General features: G+C 41.5%; 1 protein-coding gene across 1 annotated transcript in view; it reads left to right on the top strand.

The window, feature by feature from the left end:
- SNTB1 (syntrophin beta 1) overlaps positions 1-17181 on the top strand; it is a 113575-nt gene that overhangs the window by 48381 nt on the left and 48013 nt on the right. Inside the window, exon 2 of the mRNA XM_038129169.1 lies at positions 6905-7121. Within this exon, the coding sequence (XP_037985097.1) occupies positions 6905-7121 (217 nt within the window). The remainder of the gene's footprint in view (positions 1-6904; positions 7122-17181) is intronic.

Here is a 17181-nt window from a genome sequence, read left to right as displayed (position 1 = left end):
TCATGCAGTTGCTGTTAGTGACTTATCAAAACTCTGAACTGAATGCATCCAATTGATTGAAACAGAAACTCTGAAATTTAAAATAAACTAAATTACTTGAAGGAAACTAGCACATTCAGTGTAGTAGGTATGAGTAATGGACATTATAATGGAAAATATTGAGAAACACCCAATGGAAACAGTCTGCCTTTAGTTTATTATTATTATTACTTTACCAGTTTGAAAATTTTGTGTACCAGGTTACTGACAGCCTGTCACTGCTTTTAATCACTTTATCAGCTTAAGTGCTGATGTCTTGCATTCAGCCTCCAGTTCCATTGTGATTCTGTGTGACATGCGTTTGTGTCTAATTAGTTTCTGTTAATCTGTTTTGAAGAGAAATACAGAAAATCTTACCCCAGCCCTGAAATTCATCCTGCTTCCTCGAGCATGCATGCTGTTAACTTTAAACGTGAACTTTATTATTAGACCATGGAAATGCGGCTCACAGAGGAGCTGAAGGGGGGTGTTAGCAGTGACCAGCTGCAAGTGAGCTCAGAGAGGAGTGGGTGGGGAGTGCTGGCTGGAGGTGAAGCTTTCAGGCTCTCTGCTGCAGGCTGGTTGGGCTGACTTGTGTGCTCTGCTCATGCTGCTCTGTGTGCAGCACAAAACCAGGGCTCTGTGGAGGAATGAAAATGAATTCATATTTAGAGGCTTTACAGCTGACAAAATTGATACACTGCATAAGATGAGAAGACGTATAAAGCCTTCCCTCCCTAGAAAACTTTTATACGGAGGAAACTCTGAAACTGTTGAAGAAGTGTTTGCTAAAGGGAGACATCAGGCCCAAGGAATCAGTGGCTGAATCAGCCCACGCCACAGGCAAAGTCTCAGGAAAAGAAAGTGAGGATAAGTAAGGGAAGAATTTTTGGTGTTACACAGAAGCATGGGATGGCCTGGGAATGTAATCTCCATAATGTGTGTAAGCTTCACAGTGGAGGCCCCTGGTGCAGATTGGAAGGAGGGTGTCCAAGGGGCTGTTCACTGCTCCAGCCAAGGCCTGTGCTGGGTTTTTCCCCTGCCATTCCTTAACTTCTAAGACCTTTTTAGTGGTGAGTTACGTTTTTTTGAGTCTGATGTAGATAACACAGTGTGGCTAATCACTGTGACCTATTCAAGTTGTCAAACACATGAGGTTTCACAAACTGCATGCTTGTGTGGCTTCCTGAGAAGAGCTTATTTAGTCCCATTTTCTCCTGTTTGATGGGGCCAGGACCGCAAATCTCTTCCCTTGTTGACAAAAAAAATTCTCTTAACTACATAGAATTGCTTATTGCAAGGTACTTTGAAGGTACTGCCTTCATTTGTTGAGGGCAAGTGTGTAATGGTGCTTATGTCCCTCTTTAATATAGCTTCACCTTTCCTATAAAAACAGCTGCAAATTTAAAAGCACACTGTGAAATATTCTTTGTATTTTTAAAATGCAGTTGTTGATCGTTTTAATCCAGCCTATTTGTACCCTACTGAAAACTCAAACTTGAAGCCTGATTGCTTACTAGCTACATTTTTGGGCCAATTGCTAAGGTGCTCCTTTCAGGTAAACTTTTATCTTAAAGATGTGTTGGTCTTCTGGGTATTTCTGTAGTTATTCTTTTGAAATATTCCTTCTTGTATTCCACATAAAAAGTATAATAAAAGTGCAATATATTTTAAAAAGGATTTAAAAACAGCCCCTTATGATTTAAATCCAAGCCTGTCTTTTTAAGAGATGAAGAGACAATTCACTGAATTCTGTGGAATTACTTTAAAACAGCAGAAAATGGGAAGCTGAGCGTAGTCTCACTACAGTGTGAGAAATGGTGAAAGCATTCAGGAGATTTTTATTCTCACAAGGTGTTTATTTTAACTAATTTCTTTCTTTCTTCTCCCAGAGGTGGAGACGTGATGCTTTTGGCAGATCAAGTGGTTTACTATTTCACATCCATTTCAGCATGGGGGAAAGCAGATGATGTTAATGGATAATACTTGTCCGAGCGTAGTAACAGATATTTCAGTACGAAATGTAGTGGAAACACTGACAAGCAGGATTGTTGACCGTTTTTTGGTTTATGCCCAGATTAAAGCTGCTGAAAGGATCATGTGACATGTCTTCATAGATGGTCTGATTCATAAATTCTTTTCTTTGGGTCGTAGTTTTGATGATGGCACCAGCAGCTCATCTCATTTTTATAGAGTACTTTACTGTAAGGCACGCACTTGGCTTGAGTTTAGAGGAAATTTGATCTCTCACATAAAGCCTAGCAGGCAAATTCTGGTATTATGGTAGAGGACACTCTGTGCTTTTCTCCTGCAAAGGGGAATTCCTTGATCAAGTGTCTTCAATGAGATTTGGGTATGTTGTTCCTTTTGCTTTCGTATTGTAAACCTACACATCCTGTCCTCATTCCTGTAGTAACAAAAGAGCTTTCCTCAGGCTTGCTGGCTTCCCCTCCATGGTCTTTGTCTTCCCTCCTAGGAAACAGTTTGAATGTGTCAGAAGAGTCCCAGTTCCTCAGAAAGGCGTCTGGCCAAGAACCTGACCAAGTTGGGTTGTAGTATTTCTCTCATTAAAAGCCTGCTTCTTCCCCCCAGAAAAGTCATCTGTGAAGAGTAACAAAACGTTCATTGTGGAGTCTTGGGACTTGGCAGAAGCACAAATAAATGAAGTGCTTTTTTGGAGGCTGCATTGCCTGTCTTGCAGATCAAAAAATAAATCCAAACTATTTCAATGTGTATCAGTGGATTAATTCATTTGATTGCCACTTCCCTTCCTCTTCTGTCTGTGGGGAGGGGCACTCCGGAGATTGGAATTTTAATTGCTTGACCACAGTTTCTTATTAGTGGTGCAGCAAAAGGGTATGGATCATTAATTAGTACTGAATATAAGGGTCTCTGAAGTTGAGCTATAGCATCAAACAAATGAGTTTAGACAAGTCCTGACTAAACTTACAGTCTATAAGTAAATTGAGTTAAAATAATGAAACCATTAGATTTTTTTTTCTGAGTCCCTGCATGTTGTTTTCTGTGTTTGCAGTATTCTGGTGGTCTTAAAGATTGTGGCATTTTTATATAAATACATATTTAATATTTGTATATATGTTAGACATATGTATATACTCCAAAGATATATATGTGTATACATGCCTATAAAATAGTTATTCATAATTCAAAGCTCTTATACAATGGCATACTTTATTTATTTTTATTAAATGTTTGGAGGTTTTAATTCATTAGGTAGTTTCATTGGCCATATATAAACCCACTGGTTTTGATAGTCGCTTTCTTTTTCAGTCAGTACTTGAATTTGTGCCACTGTATTGAAAGAAAATCCAGTTCTTGAGTGTAATGCTCTGAAATCAGACTATTATCAACTTTATTACTTTAATGTCCAATAGACTGTATCATCTTTTTTCTGGTTTTAAAACTTGATGATGGAAGTGAATTGTATAACTGCAGTTTAACTTTGCTGTATCCATGATTCTCAGATGGTGCAGTGTGGAATAGGAATATGCCTATAATAGATACTGGTATCAACTTGTTTTCTGCTATGTGGATTAAGAAGTGGTTAGTGAACAGGCTGCAGAATGTAAAAGTTTGGGGTCATCCTAAATTGCGATGTACCTAGTAGGGTTGCTGGTGCACTGTTATAAGACAGCATGTTCTGCAGTATTTGCACCCAGAATTTAGAGGTCAATAGGAAATAATTGCTGGTAAAACTTATGAGTCATCTGAACAATGTGTGCCTGATTTCAGCTAAATTCATAAACTGGGCTTTGGTTACGGACATATAATTACAGATGTTGGTGAAGTAAATGAAAAGCAGGGGCTCTGAAGTTTAAATAATAACAAAAAATTATATAAATTTATCAAGTTCTGCCACCTGTTTCACTCCCATATTATATTTGTGCTTTTATATGTATCCATTTGGGGGCTTTTAAAATATTAATCACAACTGAATATGCAACAGCCACAAAGTCTGGGCTGTAAACCCCAGCAGAATTCAGCCATGAATCCAGAGACCTGTGCTCGTGTTCGGTAGGAAGTGGGATATTATTAATAGAAGCTAGAAAAATGCGTTTGTTTTGGTTTTTTTCCTTTTTTTTTTTTTACAGAAAGCGTATATTTATTTAATTTTTCATTTTTTCATTCTACTGTGGAATTTCATATGAAGATGATGGTAGCAGTTTATCAGTGCATTAATAGCTCTTTATTCATATCCCTGGGGCTGAGCAACCATCTTCTGTTGAGATGTAGTAGAAACTAGATGTCTGTGAGTTCAGAAGTTGGAAGGAATTTTCATAGGATGTACTTCCTCAAGGTAGTTTTCTTGGCTTTTGCTGTGTTTGAGACTCAGTTTCTGGAAAGAGTGTTTCTGCTCTCCCCCTACTCCTGCTTCCTTTTTCATGGGATTTTGTGAAATACTGCAGCTGTCAGCCATGAATTCACCGGTACATCGCATGTAAACTTGGCTTTTGGGACATGGAAAGGCTGCCTCTTTTCTTCTGTCCCGTCTCTGGGGAATTAAATTCACGTTTTGTGTTCCTGCTTAGGTTTCCAGCCAAAGTTTTTACTTCAGCTTCCTTCCTCCCCCTGCCCCTCTCTCCTCCTCTTAATTAAAATATGCCAGGGTTGAATGGATATAACTGCGACTGGAAAAGGACAAAAATAGCACAGATGAAATGGCTACACTGTTGAGACCTGGACCTTTATTTGGAATCACGTTTGCTGGCATGTCATTGTACCAGTGTTCAAAAACTGACTGGATTACTTTTTTCAACAGAGCAATCATTAATCTCTAATTTTAAAGGGAACAAAATTTTGTTTGAAGTTGAACATGATTTTCACAGCTTCAGCTGTTCCGCCCATGGAAATTAATGACAAGGTCATGTTTGTTCAGTGTTAACAGGAATAGATTCAGCACATCTGTATCTGTTCTGTTCTTGGCTTCCCTAAGGCTGTGAGTACATCCAAACTGAGATGGCAGCTGCTGAAACCAGTATCTATGACGTGACACTAGCAGCAATTGCTTATTTTCAGCACCTCTGAAAATCATGTAGTTTTTGGAGTACACAAAGATGAGCACTGGTTTGGGAGTTAGGTGACACAAGATTTTAGATAATGGATTTTAGGTAGATATCTAAAAAAGTTTATAAAAATCAATCTCAACTCATTTTGCCTGAAATAGTTTCTGGAAGCCCGGTGGAATTCTGTGCCAACTCTTTTCTGAGAAGGGAACAAATTAATTTAAGAAAATACTCAGAATATGATCGGACAAGGAACTAAAAACATCAGTGTTCAGTGGACAGCCTTTCTGATAAATCACAAATGGTCCTTCCTAAAAAGGAATATCCCATAACATACCTAAAACCAGAGAAGTCCTTGTGATTGAAGTTAACAGATTTTTTTAAAAAGGATAAAATGAACAATGGCAAGTTGGGGGCACTAAGATGTTTTAGAGAAAAAGAGCAATAGGTGGTCACAGAGCCTGAACTCTAGATTTGTACTGGTTTCTCTCTTGGTAAAATTTTTATGAAGTACCTTGAAATAGTGCTGCTGAAGCTAATCACCTGATCTGCAGTTTTGATAGTAGGAACACTGTTGTTCTTCTCCACTCTTCTGAATACTTCTCTCACTTTCATTTTGAACTCAAAAACTTCAGTTGGCTTTCCCTAATTTAACATCCTTCACCACAATGCCGTTTTGTAATTTACCCACCTTTTTGTTACTCAGTCTTTCTGAGCTTCTTCAGCTGAGCTGACATGATGATCTGCACCATTTCCTTGAAATGTTCTCCACAGCATTTTAATAACTCCCCCAGGCAAGTTCACAGTGCCCAGGCCCTTTCAGGTCATGCCACTGCTGTTTGAGCTGTGGGTACAATCAAGTGGCAGCAGCCAGTGATGCAGCCACAGCTGTGTGCTGGCGGAATATTGGCTTAACCAGGGTACTTAAGTGGGATGTCTTGTCTTGTCTTGTCTGAACTCCATGAGGTTTGTGAAGGGGAAGGAGGTTGTGACTGGCAGAATTGCCAAGCACATCAGTTGCAAAAGCAGAAGTGAGCTTAAACTACCAAAAGAATTAAAAAACAAGAGAAAAATGTCGCAGTATTTGCCTGCCTAAAGAGGGGAATATGTATGCATACAAGTAAAAGAGGAAATGGGTTTTAGTATAGTAAGATAGTTTCTGAATCCTACATTCACTTTTCTTATCCATTCTGGAAAAAAACCCAGAAGAGGCTGAGATCTAATCTGACACCTTCATTCTCACAAAAGGCTCAAACTCAATTTTATTTCCCCAAGAGAAGGCTAAGAAGTGAATTGGTTTTTGTTTGCTCCGTATTTATATATGTACAAGTAGATCAGGTAGAACTGCTTCCCAGCAAGCAGAAATAGTTGTTGAGATTAGTGGTGGGACATTGACAAGTGTGAACCAGAAGCAAGATGTGAGTTGGAATCACTGGAAGTATTGCTGGAACATTTTAGATAGGGGAAAAACAGGTTCACTGTCAATTGGTTGAATGTCTTTCTTTAAACATCCCTGTACTTCAGACAGCTCATGGCTTCTGTGTGAAGCAATTGTTGCATGACTGCTTGCCCACTGTCACAGAAAAGTGGGATGTCTCTCCTGGCCCTACCCTGTATGGTTGTATGTTCTTACTTTGCCTGTTCTGTTCTTCTCCCTCATTTTACTCGTAGCACCATACTGACACTGGCAGCAGGCACATCTTCATCTTCTGTATTTGCACAGCTTCCCATGCTGGGATGCTTGGTGAGCAGAATTAATGGACAGCATCGGGGGTTAACACCAGCAGAGACCTCACATGGGCATGCAATTCCAGAATATTCATTCATTTATTGTTTTCCATTTCTTTTTCTCTCTTCCATAGTGAAATACATGAGAGAAGCAACCCCCTATGTGAAGAAAGGCTCTCCTGTGTCAGAGATCGGGTGGGAGACGCCTCCCCCCGAATCCCCGCGCCTGGGCTGCGCCTCTGCTGAGCCGATGTCGCAGCTTTCGCTCTCCATCCACAGGGACAGGAAGACAATTCCTCTGAAGATGTGCTACGTGACACGCAACCTGACGGTGTCAGACCCCGAAAACAGGTGAATGGGGACGTGCCTGGGGCTGGGATTTCACTTTCATGTTGAATGGTTGCTGTCATTTTCCTCACTGGGGTTGGTGAGCAGGAGCGGGGCTCTGGCCACATGCAGCCACTCAGCAAGGGGAGCCAGCACCGCTTTGGGAAGGGTGGGTGGTGGTGTCTGAGCCACATGAGGCGTGGCTCAGCTTCTGGGTTGTGCTAGAGGAACTTCGATGCAGTAATCCAGCACTTGTGTTGGAAATAAAATCTCAGGGGGTTGTTTTCATCATGATTAAGTGTCTTCTTTTGAAGGAAAAGACACTGTACACATTAATTGGTTACATCCTTCAGGCTGTCTAAATCTGATTCCACTAAATTGCATTTTCTTTCCTTTTTTAAATGAGTATTGTTTTAAGAATGGTCTGGTTTGAGTATTTAGTTCTGGACATTAAAGTCAAGAAGAGGAGAAAAGTTCCACTTAAAAGGCATTAATGGGGAGTTTTTGTGACTTTTTTTTTTTTTCTTAATGGTAAAAATAGGATGAGGTTTTACGAGCCCTTATTTATAACATATGTGGAACAGCTGCACTGCACCAGCACACTCCCTGATCCCTTCTCTAACAGTTGCTAATAAAAAGGGAGTCAAGTCAGTGATACAGACTAATTCTCCATCTAGATAATGGCCTTTTCATTTTTCTGCAGTGCTCAGAAGCTGAGTGTAATGTCTTTGAGTCTCAGCATTTACATATAGGCATAAACAAAAGTTACATTTTCATTTGCAGAAAAGGATAAGGAGAAGTGGGGAGAGAAGAAAGTGGCTTGGGAAGGATGTAATCTCTGTAATCTCTTGCACTGCAATTCAGAAACTCTATTAGAATCTGTATTGTTTTCCTTTTTATATTTGTCTGACCTTTTATTTTCCTCCTCCATGCTTTATTGTTTAGTGTGGCTTTACTTTGCCTTGGCTCTTCATCTCACGTAGTGGTTGCTGCCATAGTCAGTGTAACTGACTGCTACAGAAGTGCAATTGTAAACCAGAAATAACCTGAGCAGTCCTTCTCAGTTTAGATCAAGATGTTTATTGATATTGGCCACTTTCTTTTCCACGTACATCTGCACAGTTTAAGGTTTGACAGCTGTATCACTCGTCTGAGAGTTTGTATTTCTCTCTGCCATGGTGTGTATTTTAAAAATACTCGTACAGATCACATTTTTGGAATCAGTACAATATAATGATACTTTGCCTGCATTGACTTTATTATCTCATATTTTTTCCCCTTTCTTTTTTGATTTTATTGTAGTTTTCACCTCCTGTCACTCTCCTGGCCCTCAGTTGGTTTGAGAGCCAGGATTGACTCAGAGGATCACACACTCATTGTTCATGATACCTCTGCAATGGAACTGACTTTTTTGAAGTGTGCTACATGTGTGTGTTTTCTTCAGTTTTACTAGGAAGTAATGTGTGGGAGAGTCATATTGCTTGTTATCATGGTTTTCATTTTGTGTTGCTGTCATTTCCTGTGGAAAGAGTGACTTCTGATTTTATAGTTGTCCAGCACAGTGCAGTCTAAGATGGATTTTTCCATCCAAGCATGCAGTACCTCACCACTATGCTAGCTTCTGTGTCGTAGTAGCACCCCATGGATTAGCATCTTTACTGGTTTCAGTGTTTTTTTAACAATTCTGAACACTGGAACTCAGATTTCCCAGTATTAATGCTATTACAATGCAGTGACCCTTTCTTACTGGAATGCCTTCCAAGATAGTAATCCGATTCCAGAAAAATAATTTTGTCTTTGCTCACAGCAGAGCCTAAGCCATGTCCTTACATGCTTACAACACTTCTGTTTCATAACCCAGTGACCTGACACACATAGATTTTGTAACTGGTGGTGTCACTTTGCTGGATGGCCTTAAGAGAGCTCTGCTGGCAGGATGCCTCAGCATATGTTGGCCATTAAAGGGATCCTTTGGACTATAACTGAGCTAATTTTCATTTAAGAGCAAGTGTGGGCATGGAAAGCCTGAGTTTTCCAGTGCAGTGATTTCTTCAGTGCCAGGCTGGGGATAATTTTAGCAGGCTTCTGGGACCAGGATGAACTGATTTGATGTCCAGCAAGATACCTATGTTAAGGGACCCAAAAGGAAATACTTGCTTGTTGGCACTGAATTATCTCCAGTTCTTAGAAAACTGCAGTGAGAAGTGGATTTAATGGAGGGGTATTGTTTTTCCCATTAGAGCTGGTAGCCCTGAATAGCACTTTTTTCTTCTCATGGAAGACTGACCCCAGTTCAGAGATTCTCAAGTCTGTGTCTACTCTCAGATGGTTTGGTGAACTTGTTATTTTGGAGCAGAAGTGATGTCTGAGGCTTTTAGACCCAGCAGTTCTCAGATGTCTCCTTCACCTGATCTGCCTGTGGGTTCATTCTGGAGGAGATCTTTTCTGTTACCTGATAAAAAAGCTGTAAGATACCAAGGAGAAGATCCTTAGTACAAACCAATACCAAAATTAGTGTGTAGGATTTTTTTTTTGGTAATAAAAGCATGACAGCAGGAGAAAAGATGTAGAGATCTATGCCATTCTTCTCTAGGTGCAGGGCTTGTTATATTTTAGGCTGGAAGAAACTGGGTAAAATAATTGCTTAAATCAGTTGTTTGTTGTGCTTTCACTGATAAGTGACCTTTTTGGTGGCAGCAGTAAAGGTTAATGTCAGGCCTCACTGAGGAGCATCCCCTCCCAATGAAGGAACATGTGGAAATGACCATGGCTAGTAATGCCAATGAGCAGAAAATCTTGCTGCAGTGTAGAAAGCTTTTCATCAATTTCTGGTGATGATATTAAGGAACAGGAGGAAAAAAAAAGGTCTCTCAGGTGAAATTTTTTCTGTTGGTACTTTTAAAATCTTGGGATATAATACAGAGGTACTTCTGTAGACAGCACAGGAGACATGACATTCCCTGGAGAAATGAGACAATGCTATGTGGACAGAAAAGGTTTTCTCATCTGCTCTTGAAGTCACCCTAAAATTCTGCTTGCACATCTTTCAGCCAAACCCAGGAGGTGTGGGCCTGATCCTGTCCGCACTTGGTGTGCACACGTCATGTTCTTCCAGTGTCAGGAGTCCAGAGCAGTGTGATCCTCACAGGGAACTTCAGCAGGGTCCAGCCTTAATGACTGGGTTATTCATTGGCAGGATTTGGCCCTCTGATGGGAAAGGTTTGCTTTGGTCTGGAAGCTAGGAAAAATGGACCAAGATGGATTCCCAGCAGTGAACTTTTCCTATCACTGTCCATTTCAGGACTGGTCTAATTACAATCAGAAGATAAAACTGAGCAGGTACAGTCTATAGGTGTGTGTTGGGTTTGCATGGCCAGGTTCTGGTAGCAGAGGAGCTACAGAGGTGGCTTCTGTGAGAAGCTGTCAGAAACTTCCTCCATGTCCTACAGTGCCAATGCCAGCCAGCTCCAAGACGGACCCACTGCTGGTCAAAGCTGAGCCAGATGGGAATCATAAAAACACCTCTGTGATAACAGATTTAAAAAGGAAAATAAGAAAGTTACTTTGCAGATGTAATTGTGGCCAGATAAGATTGCAGTGAGAATATATGAGAGAAACAGCCCTGCAGTCCCCAAGGTCAGTGAGGAAGGAAGGACAGGAGGTGCTCCAGGGGCTGTAGCAGAGATTTCCCTGCAGCCCATGGTGAGGCAGCTGTGCCCCTGCAGCCCACGGAGGATCACAGGGATGCAGAGATCCACCTGCAGCTCATGAGGAGCCCATGCCAGAGCAGGTGGATGACCAAAATAGTCTGTGATTGTGCTGAGAGTCTGAATCTGTACTGAAGCAGGTTCCTGGCAGGGCCTGTGGACAGAGGAGCCCACGCTGGAGCAGGTTTGGTGGCAGGACTTGTGACCCTGTGGGGGATCCATTCAGGAGCAGCCTGTTCCTGATGGACTGCATCCTGTGGAAAGGGAGCCACACTGGAGCAGTTCATGAAGATCTGCAGCCCATGGGATGGATTCACATTGGAGTTCACTAAGAAGTGCATGAGAGGAACCCCACACTGGAGCAAGGCAAGGACTCCTCTCCCTGAGCAGCAGCAGAAACAACCTGTGATGAACTGTGTAACCCTCATTCCCTGTCTCCCTGTGCCACTGGAGGGGAGTAGGTAGAGCCTGGGAAGGAAGGGGGTGGGGGGGGGGGGAGAAGGTGTTTTTAAGATTTATTTTACTTCTTAGTAATCTCAGTGATTTTGTAAGTAATACATTCAATTAATTTCATGGAATTGGAGCCTGTTTTGCCTGTGATGGTATTTGGTGAGTGATTGCTCCTGGTCCTTATCTCAGCTTAGGAACCTGTTATGTTTTCTGTCCCCTCTCCACTAGTGAAGGGGAGTGACAGAGTAACTTTGGTGGGTGCCTGGAATTCAGGGTCAACCCACTACAAGGTAGCAGGGTAACTGGCTGGTATCCGTTCAGTCTGGACTCTGCACAGTGAGCTGCCTCTGGGAATTACCTGAGCTTCCCAAGACATCAAGGAGGTGCAGAACAGAACAGACTGAGACCTATTTACTCCAAAGACATCAATAGATTCAAGCAGCTTCATTACTTTGAGGTGTTTTTGTTTGTGTTTGTTTTTTTGGTTTTTTTGTTTGTTTTTTTTTTTGCATTGGGAAATACTGATTCATTGAATGAAGTATTCACAGTATCTGTTGCAAAGCCATTGCTCCCCAAACTTCCTTTTGCACACATTTTAAAATAATAATTTCTTCTTACATTATTTAATAACAGCAATGTCAGTAATGCACAGTGTCAGTGAGATTTAGCATTTTGAACTGTAGTTTGTGTGTAAGTAACTTATGCAGCATGAAACAGTAGTGTGATTCTAAAATGGCATTTCAACATCTTAAATATAAAACATTCTAGTGAATTTGCACGTATTTACTTTTGTTACAATAAGACATGAAAACAAAAGTTGAAGCTCTTGTAAGAAAAAAACCCTGAATTTCAAACAGATTTAATATGACATAGTAGAAACAAGTCCTTGCATCAAAAAACTTGAGTCATGAATGTTCACAACAAATATAAGGCATAAGCAGAAGATTGTAAAAATGCAATAAAAAGACAAACATCTTGAAGCAGATTGGGGAATGAAAGACCAGGCAGCTCCTGTACCTCTTCAAGTTCCTGCTTATGTAACTTGAGGGGAACTGAGGGGATAGGGAGGCAAGTATTAGGCAGTGGAGAAGGTTCTGGGTATCTCGTTGATGAAAACATGGTCTGGCTCATGCCCCCAGCCTGCCTCTCCCCTGTTTAGTGAGCAGGGCCATGCCTTGGCTCTGCCAGGTATCAGCAGGCCCTGGTGTGCAGAGCAGATGCTGAATCTCCTCCAAGAGCAGCGTGGCTTAGGGGTGCACCTTTGCAGCATGGGGTTTTTCTCTGCTCTTGGGGGAATGGTTTCCCTAAGTCACTTATGTTTGGGGCTCACAGAGGGCAGGGCTCTGCCACAGAGTGACCAGAGAACCAGGATGAGTTACAGCTGCTCTTGGACAGCATAGGTCACACTGACCTTGTTTTCTGCCTCCTAGGAGGCAGTTTGCCAGCACTGAGCATAGTCAATGACACTGGCATTGATGGGGTGAATGCTGGGCAAAGGCTGAGCCCTGCACCAAGGAGTAAGGAGGTGCTGGCACTGCTGACACGCTGGAGCTGTGTCACTCCTGGGTGGACATTCACAGCTCTGTGGGGCTTCCTGGGGAGGTGGGAATTTTTTTCCTTAGTGCACAGTACAGATTTAGCTGGATTGGGCTCTGGTTTAGGAAACTGGGGCCTTTTTTCTGTTCCTGTGTGTTGTAGGTAGGCAAGAAAAGACAAAGAACTTAAGTCTGCATGGGGGATAGAGCATGGATAAAGATACAGAATGGGTGCATTACCAGTATTAAAAGTCGCCCTCCACATCTCCTCAAGGAATTTGTGCTTTGCTACTTGTGTTGTTATTGAGCTGCTCTCTGGCTGTAGAACCTCTGTGAAATGCAGAGACCATACTTAATTCATAGTGTTGTTGTGAGCTACAGCTTGAGATCCTTGGATGAAAGGCACATAGCAGTTAATTATCATTATTGGTACAGACATGTTGTACTGTATGAATATCAATAAGTCCTTTGAAGAAGTCATTGAGCATGCTTGAGTCAGTCTGATTTATATCAAGAATTTTTGTTAGCATTTGGGTTTTTTTCCTGGTGGGCTGTGTTTATTATCTCCTTAGATTACTATATCAACAATCCAACATTAAAGTAAAGCAACTTGAAAGAGTATAATTCAAATCCAGAAAAGAACAAAAGTGCCGATAATCAGGGTGAAACTCTGGTTGACTCTCCCCTCATCCTTAAATCACCCTGTTGTGCTGTCACAGTGTGCTTGGTCTGTTACAGCCTTGCCCACAAAAGGCTATGAATTTAAAGTCATGATGAAAATGTGTTTTTAACCTTAGCTTCCAGCTATTTTACTGTAATGGATCCCAATCCAGCTTTTGTGTGAAGCTGGATGTCTCTTGTTGTGTTCCTGTTCTGTAACTGCTAATCTGCTTACAAATTCTGCTCTTTATGGGACGGGATGAACAAGTAGGCAGCACCTGGGGTTTATCTACTGTTGCCTCTTTCAAGCTGAGAGAACTTAGGTAATTTAGCTAAAAAGGCATTGGCTGCATCCCCTTCAGTACTCTGAGGGTAGGAGAGGGAAGAATTTGGAGTATGGGCAACAGGAGTGGAGCTGTGGGGTGGGTCATGGGGAAGGCCTCCTGTTGCTCCTCAGTGCATTGCATGGCTGTGGGACCCTTCTCAGTAGCCAGGGTCAGTACATTCAGGGCTAGGGTTGTCACATGAGGAACCTGTAACATTGCATTTTTTCTCTCATAACAGTGTTTAGGGTGCAAGTCATTAACTGCTACAATTAATTCATTAACTTATAGATTTAATAATTAATGGTTCTCTAATTGGTTGTCTGACAGTTCTCTGTCATCTACATCATCTGCTTTTTGGGCAGCCCTGCAATTGCTGGTGCATTTTGTAAGCTGCAGTCAACTATCTTGATAAGGGGAAATTTTCTAAACCTGTAGAAGCTGGAGCTCTGAAGCCTCTAGACAGAAATAGTGATTTTTAAATTTGTTTTTCATTATGTGAAATGGTTGTTTTCTGTCATTTTTGAAACTCCCCACAAGCCAAACAGTTTTAGTCTGGATCACACCAATTTTTCTCTTAGCCCCACTTTTTTCTATCTTTCTTGAAAGGCCACTGAGATCAGACACTTCTGTAGGACTATCCCTCCCCTAAAGATGAGCATTTTTGCCTTTTTTCAGACAAATCACCAAACTAGAGTGAACTTCATTACTTTGTTTTTTTCTCATGATTTAATTCTTGTTCTGTTAAATCATGGTAAAATAGGTTTCTAATGTCCTAAAGACTGATGTCGTCTCTGGGCAATAGTTTGAGAGCTGAATTACTGGGAGATGCACCAGGATCTGGGGACACAGTGGAAACCCTGAGTTTTCCTGCAGGGTGTTTGAGATACCAGTGCAGAACTGGATTGTTACAGCATGTTGTGACTGACCTTCAATCTCTGCAGGTCCTGGTGAATTTGAGAGTAGGTATGTCTCATTTTCTTGAAAAAAAAGATGAATCTTTTCTCCTGGTGTAATGGCATGGGGCTTTCTCCCTTCCCCATCCTTCTGGGCCATACAGGTGAGCTCCTGGGGTCCTTCCCATCTCCAGCATAAATCAAATAGGAATGGGTAAACCTCTTGCATGTGTAACTCAAAAGCAATGTGCATGCATGCATATGTGTGACCATAAATAAAACTTTATGGATATCTGTGTGTATGTGATGCTGGGCTGAACATGACCTGACAGGAATAAAATGTGTCACTGTGAGTTGGGTGGGGAGGAAGGATGCGAGTGAAGAGAAGGTGGCAGTAACTAAGACTGGAAGAAAGCTTTCAGCTGGATTTTTGATTAACAAGCTTTTAACCAAAGTCTTTATTACCCATGAAAGTGTTTAAATAATGAAAAAAAAAAAAATATGCTGGTGGGTTTTTGTGTTGCATTTTGGGTTTTTTTCAGCCATTGCTTCAGTTAGGGGAATTTTGAAAAAGTCAAAGAATTTTGATTTTTCCAATCAGCTTCATCTGTAGAGGGTTGAGCTGAGAAATGGAAATAAAAGCAAAGGAATTGTAAATTAATCAGGTGAAGGAAAACAAAAAAAAAAAGGAAATGCCTTGAGAAACAGATGGAGGGAAGAGAGGAGCACAAATTAAGAAAAAGTCATTAAAGAAGAAGCCAACCAGCAAGGAAGAGCAACAAACCCAGAGAGCAAAGACTGCAGCAGACTTTACTTAACAAACACTTATGTAAAAAAAGAAAAAAAAAAAACAAAGCTCTGAAAAGATGGAGAAAGAGAGATGCTCCAAGAAATGTGTCAAAAAATGAAGGGAAAGGAAGAGCAGTGGGAGTGCTGCAGGGAAGAGGAGAACAAATAGTTGATCATGTTTTTATGTGCATCTGTATGTAAAGGTATGTAAGTGCTGATACCCAGACTGCTGCAAAATAATGTTGAAGAGTAGTTTAAAGACCCCTGAGATCTCCCAAAGAAAGAAAGTTGATGTGCAAGGATTTCAGTTTCCTGCTATGCTCCCAGTTCCCACAGTCTTTGTGTTATGGCTTCGAGACAGTGACAACCTCAAGGCTCTTTTTCCTGCCTGGCTGTAGTCCTGTGCTCAGTGCTGGGCTTTCCCTCACCTACCAGCCCATCTGCAAACTGGATTTCAGTCTCGTAGCTCTGATCTGGCATTAATTAAGAAGCAGGATTTTCAGCTGTATTCAGGTGTATTTAAAGCTGCTCTCTCTTGCACCTCCTGTAGTCATGGGAATGGCAGCAAATGGCAATCACAGTGTGAGCCCTGGTGGTGGGCTGCCATCAGAGGTGCCCCAGCTCAGTGTTGGTAGATGCTGAGGCTGGTCCTTAATGCTTAGGTTGTGTGTGAATACTTTGCTATTTTAATACCCTCTGTTCACTTCTAGCTTGCTTTCTCCTGTGTTTCTCCTGATGGAAATTCCTGTTTTACCATAGTAAGTGTTTTGCTGAAGTTCCTATTTCTTCTCTTCACTTACATACAGCTTTTCCATCAGTCTCTGTGTCTATTCAATGGGAAGATGGGTCATCTGCCAGTTGTGAAAGTGTCAGGAGGTGACCCATGCACACTGTCCCCAAGGAAGCTGGCAGTATCTCTGAGTCTCAGAGATATCTCTGGGAGCTCAGACTGGCTCCCAGGTGGGGCCTCTTCCTACAGCACTCAGAGGCCAGTAATTGATCCAGCAGGAATTTGTGGTTTTGTAGTCATGGTTGTCTGGCTTTGGTTTTGCTTCACTTGGCAAGTAAACAGTGATCCCTGGGATTCTTGATCATGGAAGTCAAAAAGTAGATCTATAAATCTATAACATAAGGAGACATTGAGACATATCCTGCTAGATAAAGTAGACCTGCTATTTCTCTCTTCCAGCAAGACTTTCTTCTGTGACAGCTCATCCACAAGACTGAGCTGATCTGTCAGCAGCCCTACTAATTTTCCCTGTTTCCATATCAGTTTTCTCCCATGCTTGCAGATCATATCCTCTTCTTTCCCCTGAGTCCTACTACAGCACTTCCTAACAGCAAAAGTGGCATTCCTTTCATAAGACATCTAATTCATCTCCAAACCCATGATCCCTTACTTATGGAGCAGCATGAGACCCTCCACCCTCTTCTCAATTTGAAGGGGTCATTTTCCACTATTACCAGCTGCAGTTATATGCTCTTTGCCAAGCCCAGATGCAGTTCCAGCTGCAGAAGGTTTCTTTTGCTGCTGCTGCTGCTTTGAGTTTGGTTATGGGTTTGCTTCAGGGAAAGCAGGTGCTTCAGGGAGCTCTGGTCAGTGTACTGAATATACCAATCACATCTGTTCTTAAAATTTCAGCATCTTCTAAAGTTAAATCAAATTCCTGACATCTCTATGAAATAATGCTGTTTGGGGTTTTTTCCCAAATAATTTACCCCAA

The sequence above is a fragment of the Motacilla alba genome, chromosome 2, assembly GCF_015832195.1.
Source record: "Motacilla alba alba isolate MOTALB_02 chromosome 2, Motacilla_alba_V1.0_pri, whole genome shotgun sequence".
Lineage (NCBI taxonomy): Eukaryota > Metazoa > Chordata > Aves > Passeriformes > Motacillidae > Motacilla > Motacilla alba.
The sequence above is the reverse complement of the archived record's forward strand: the minus strand, read 5'-3'. Positions and strand labels throughout refer to the sequence as shown.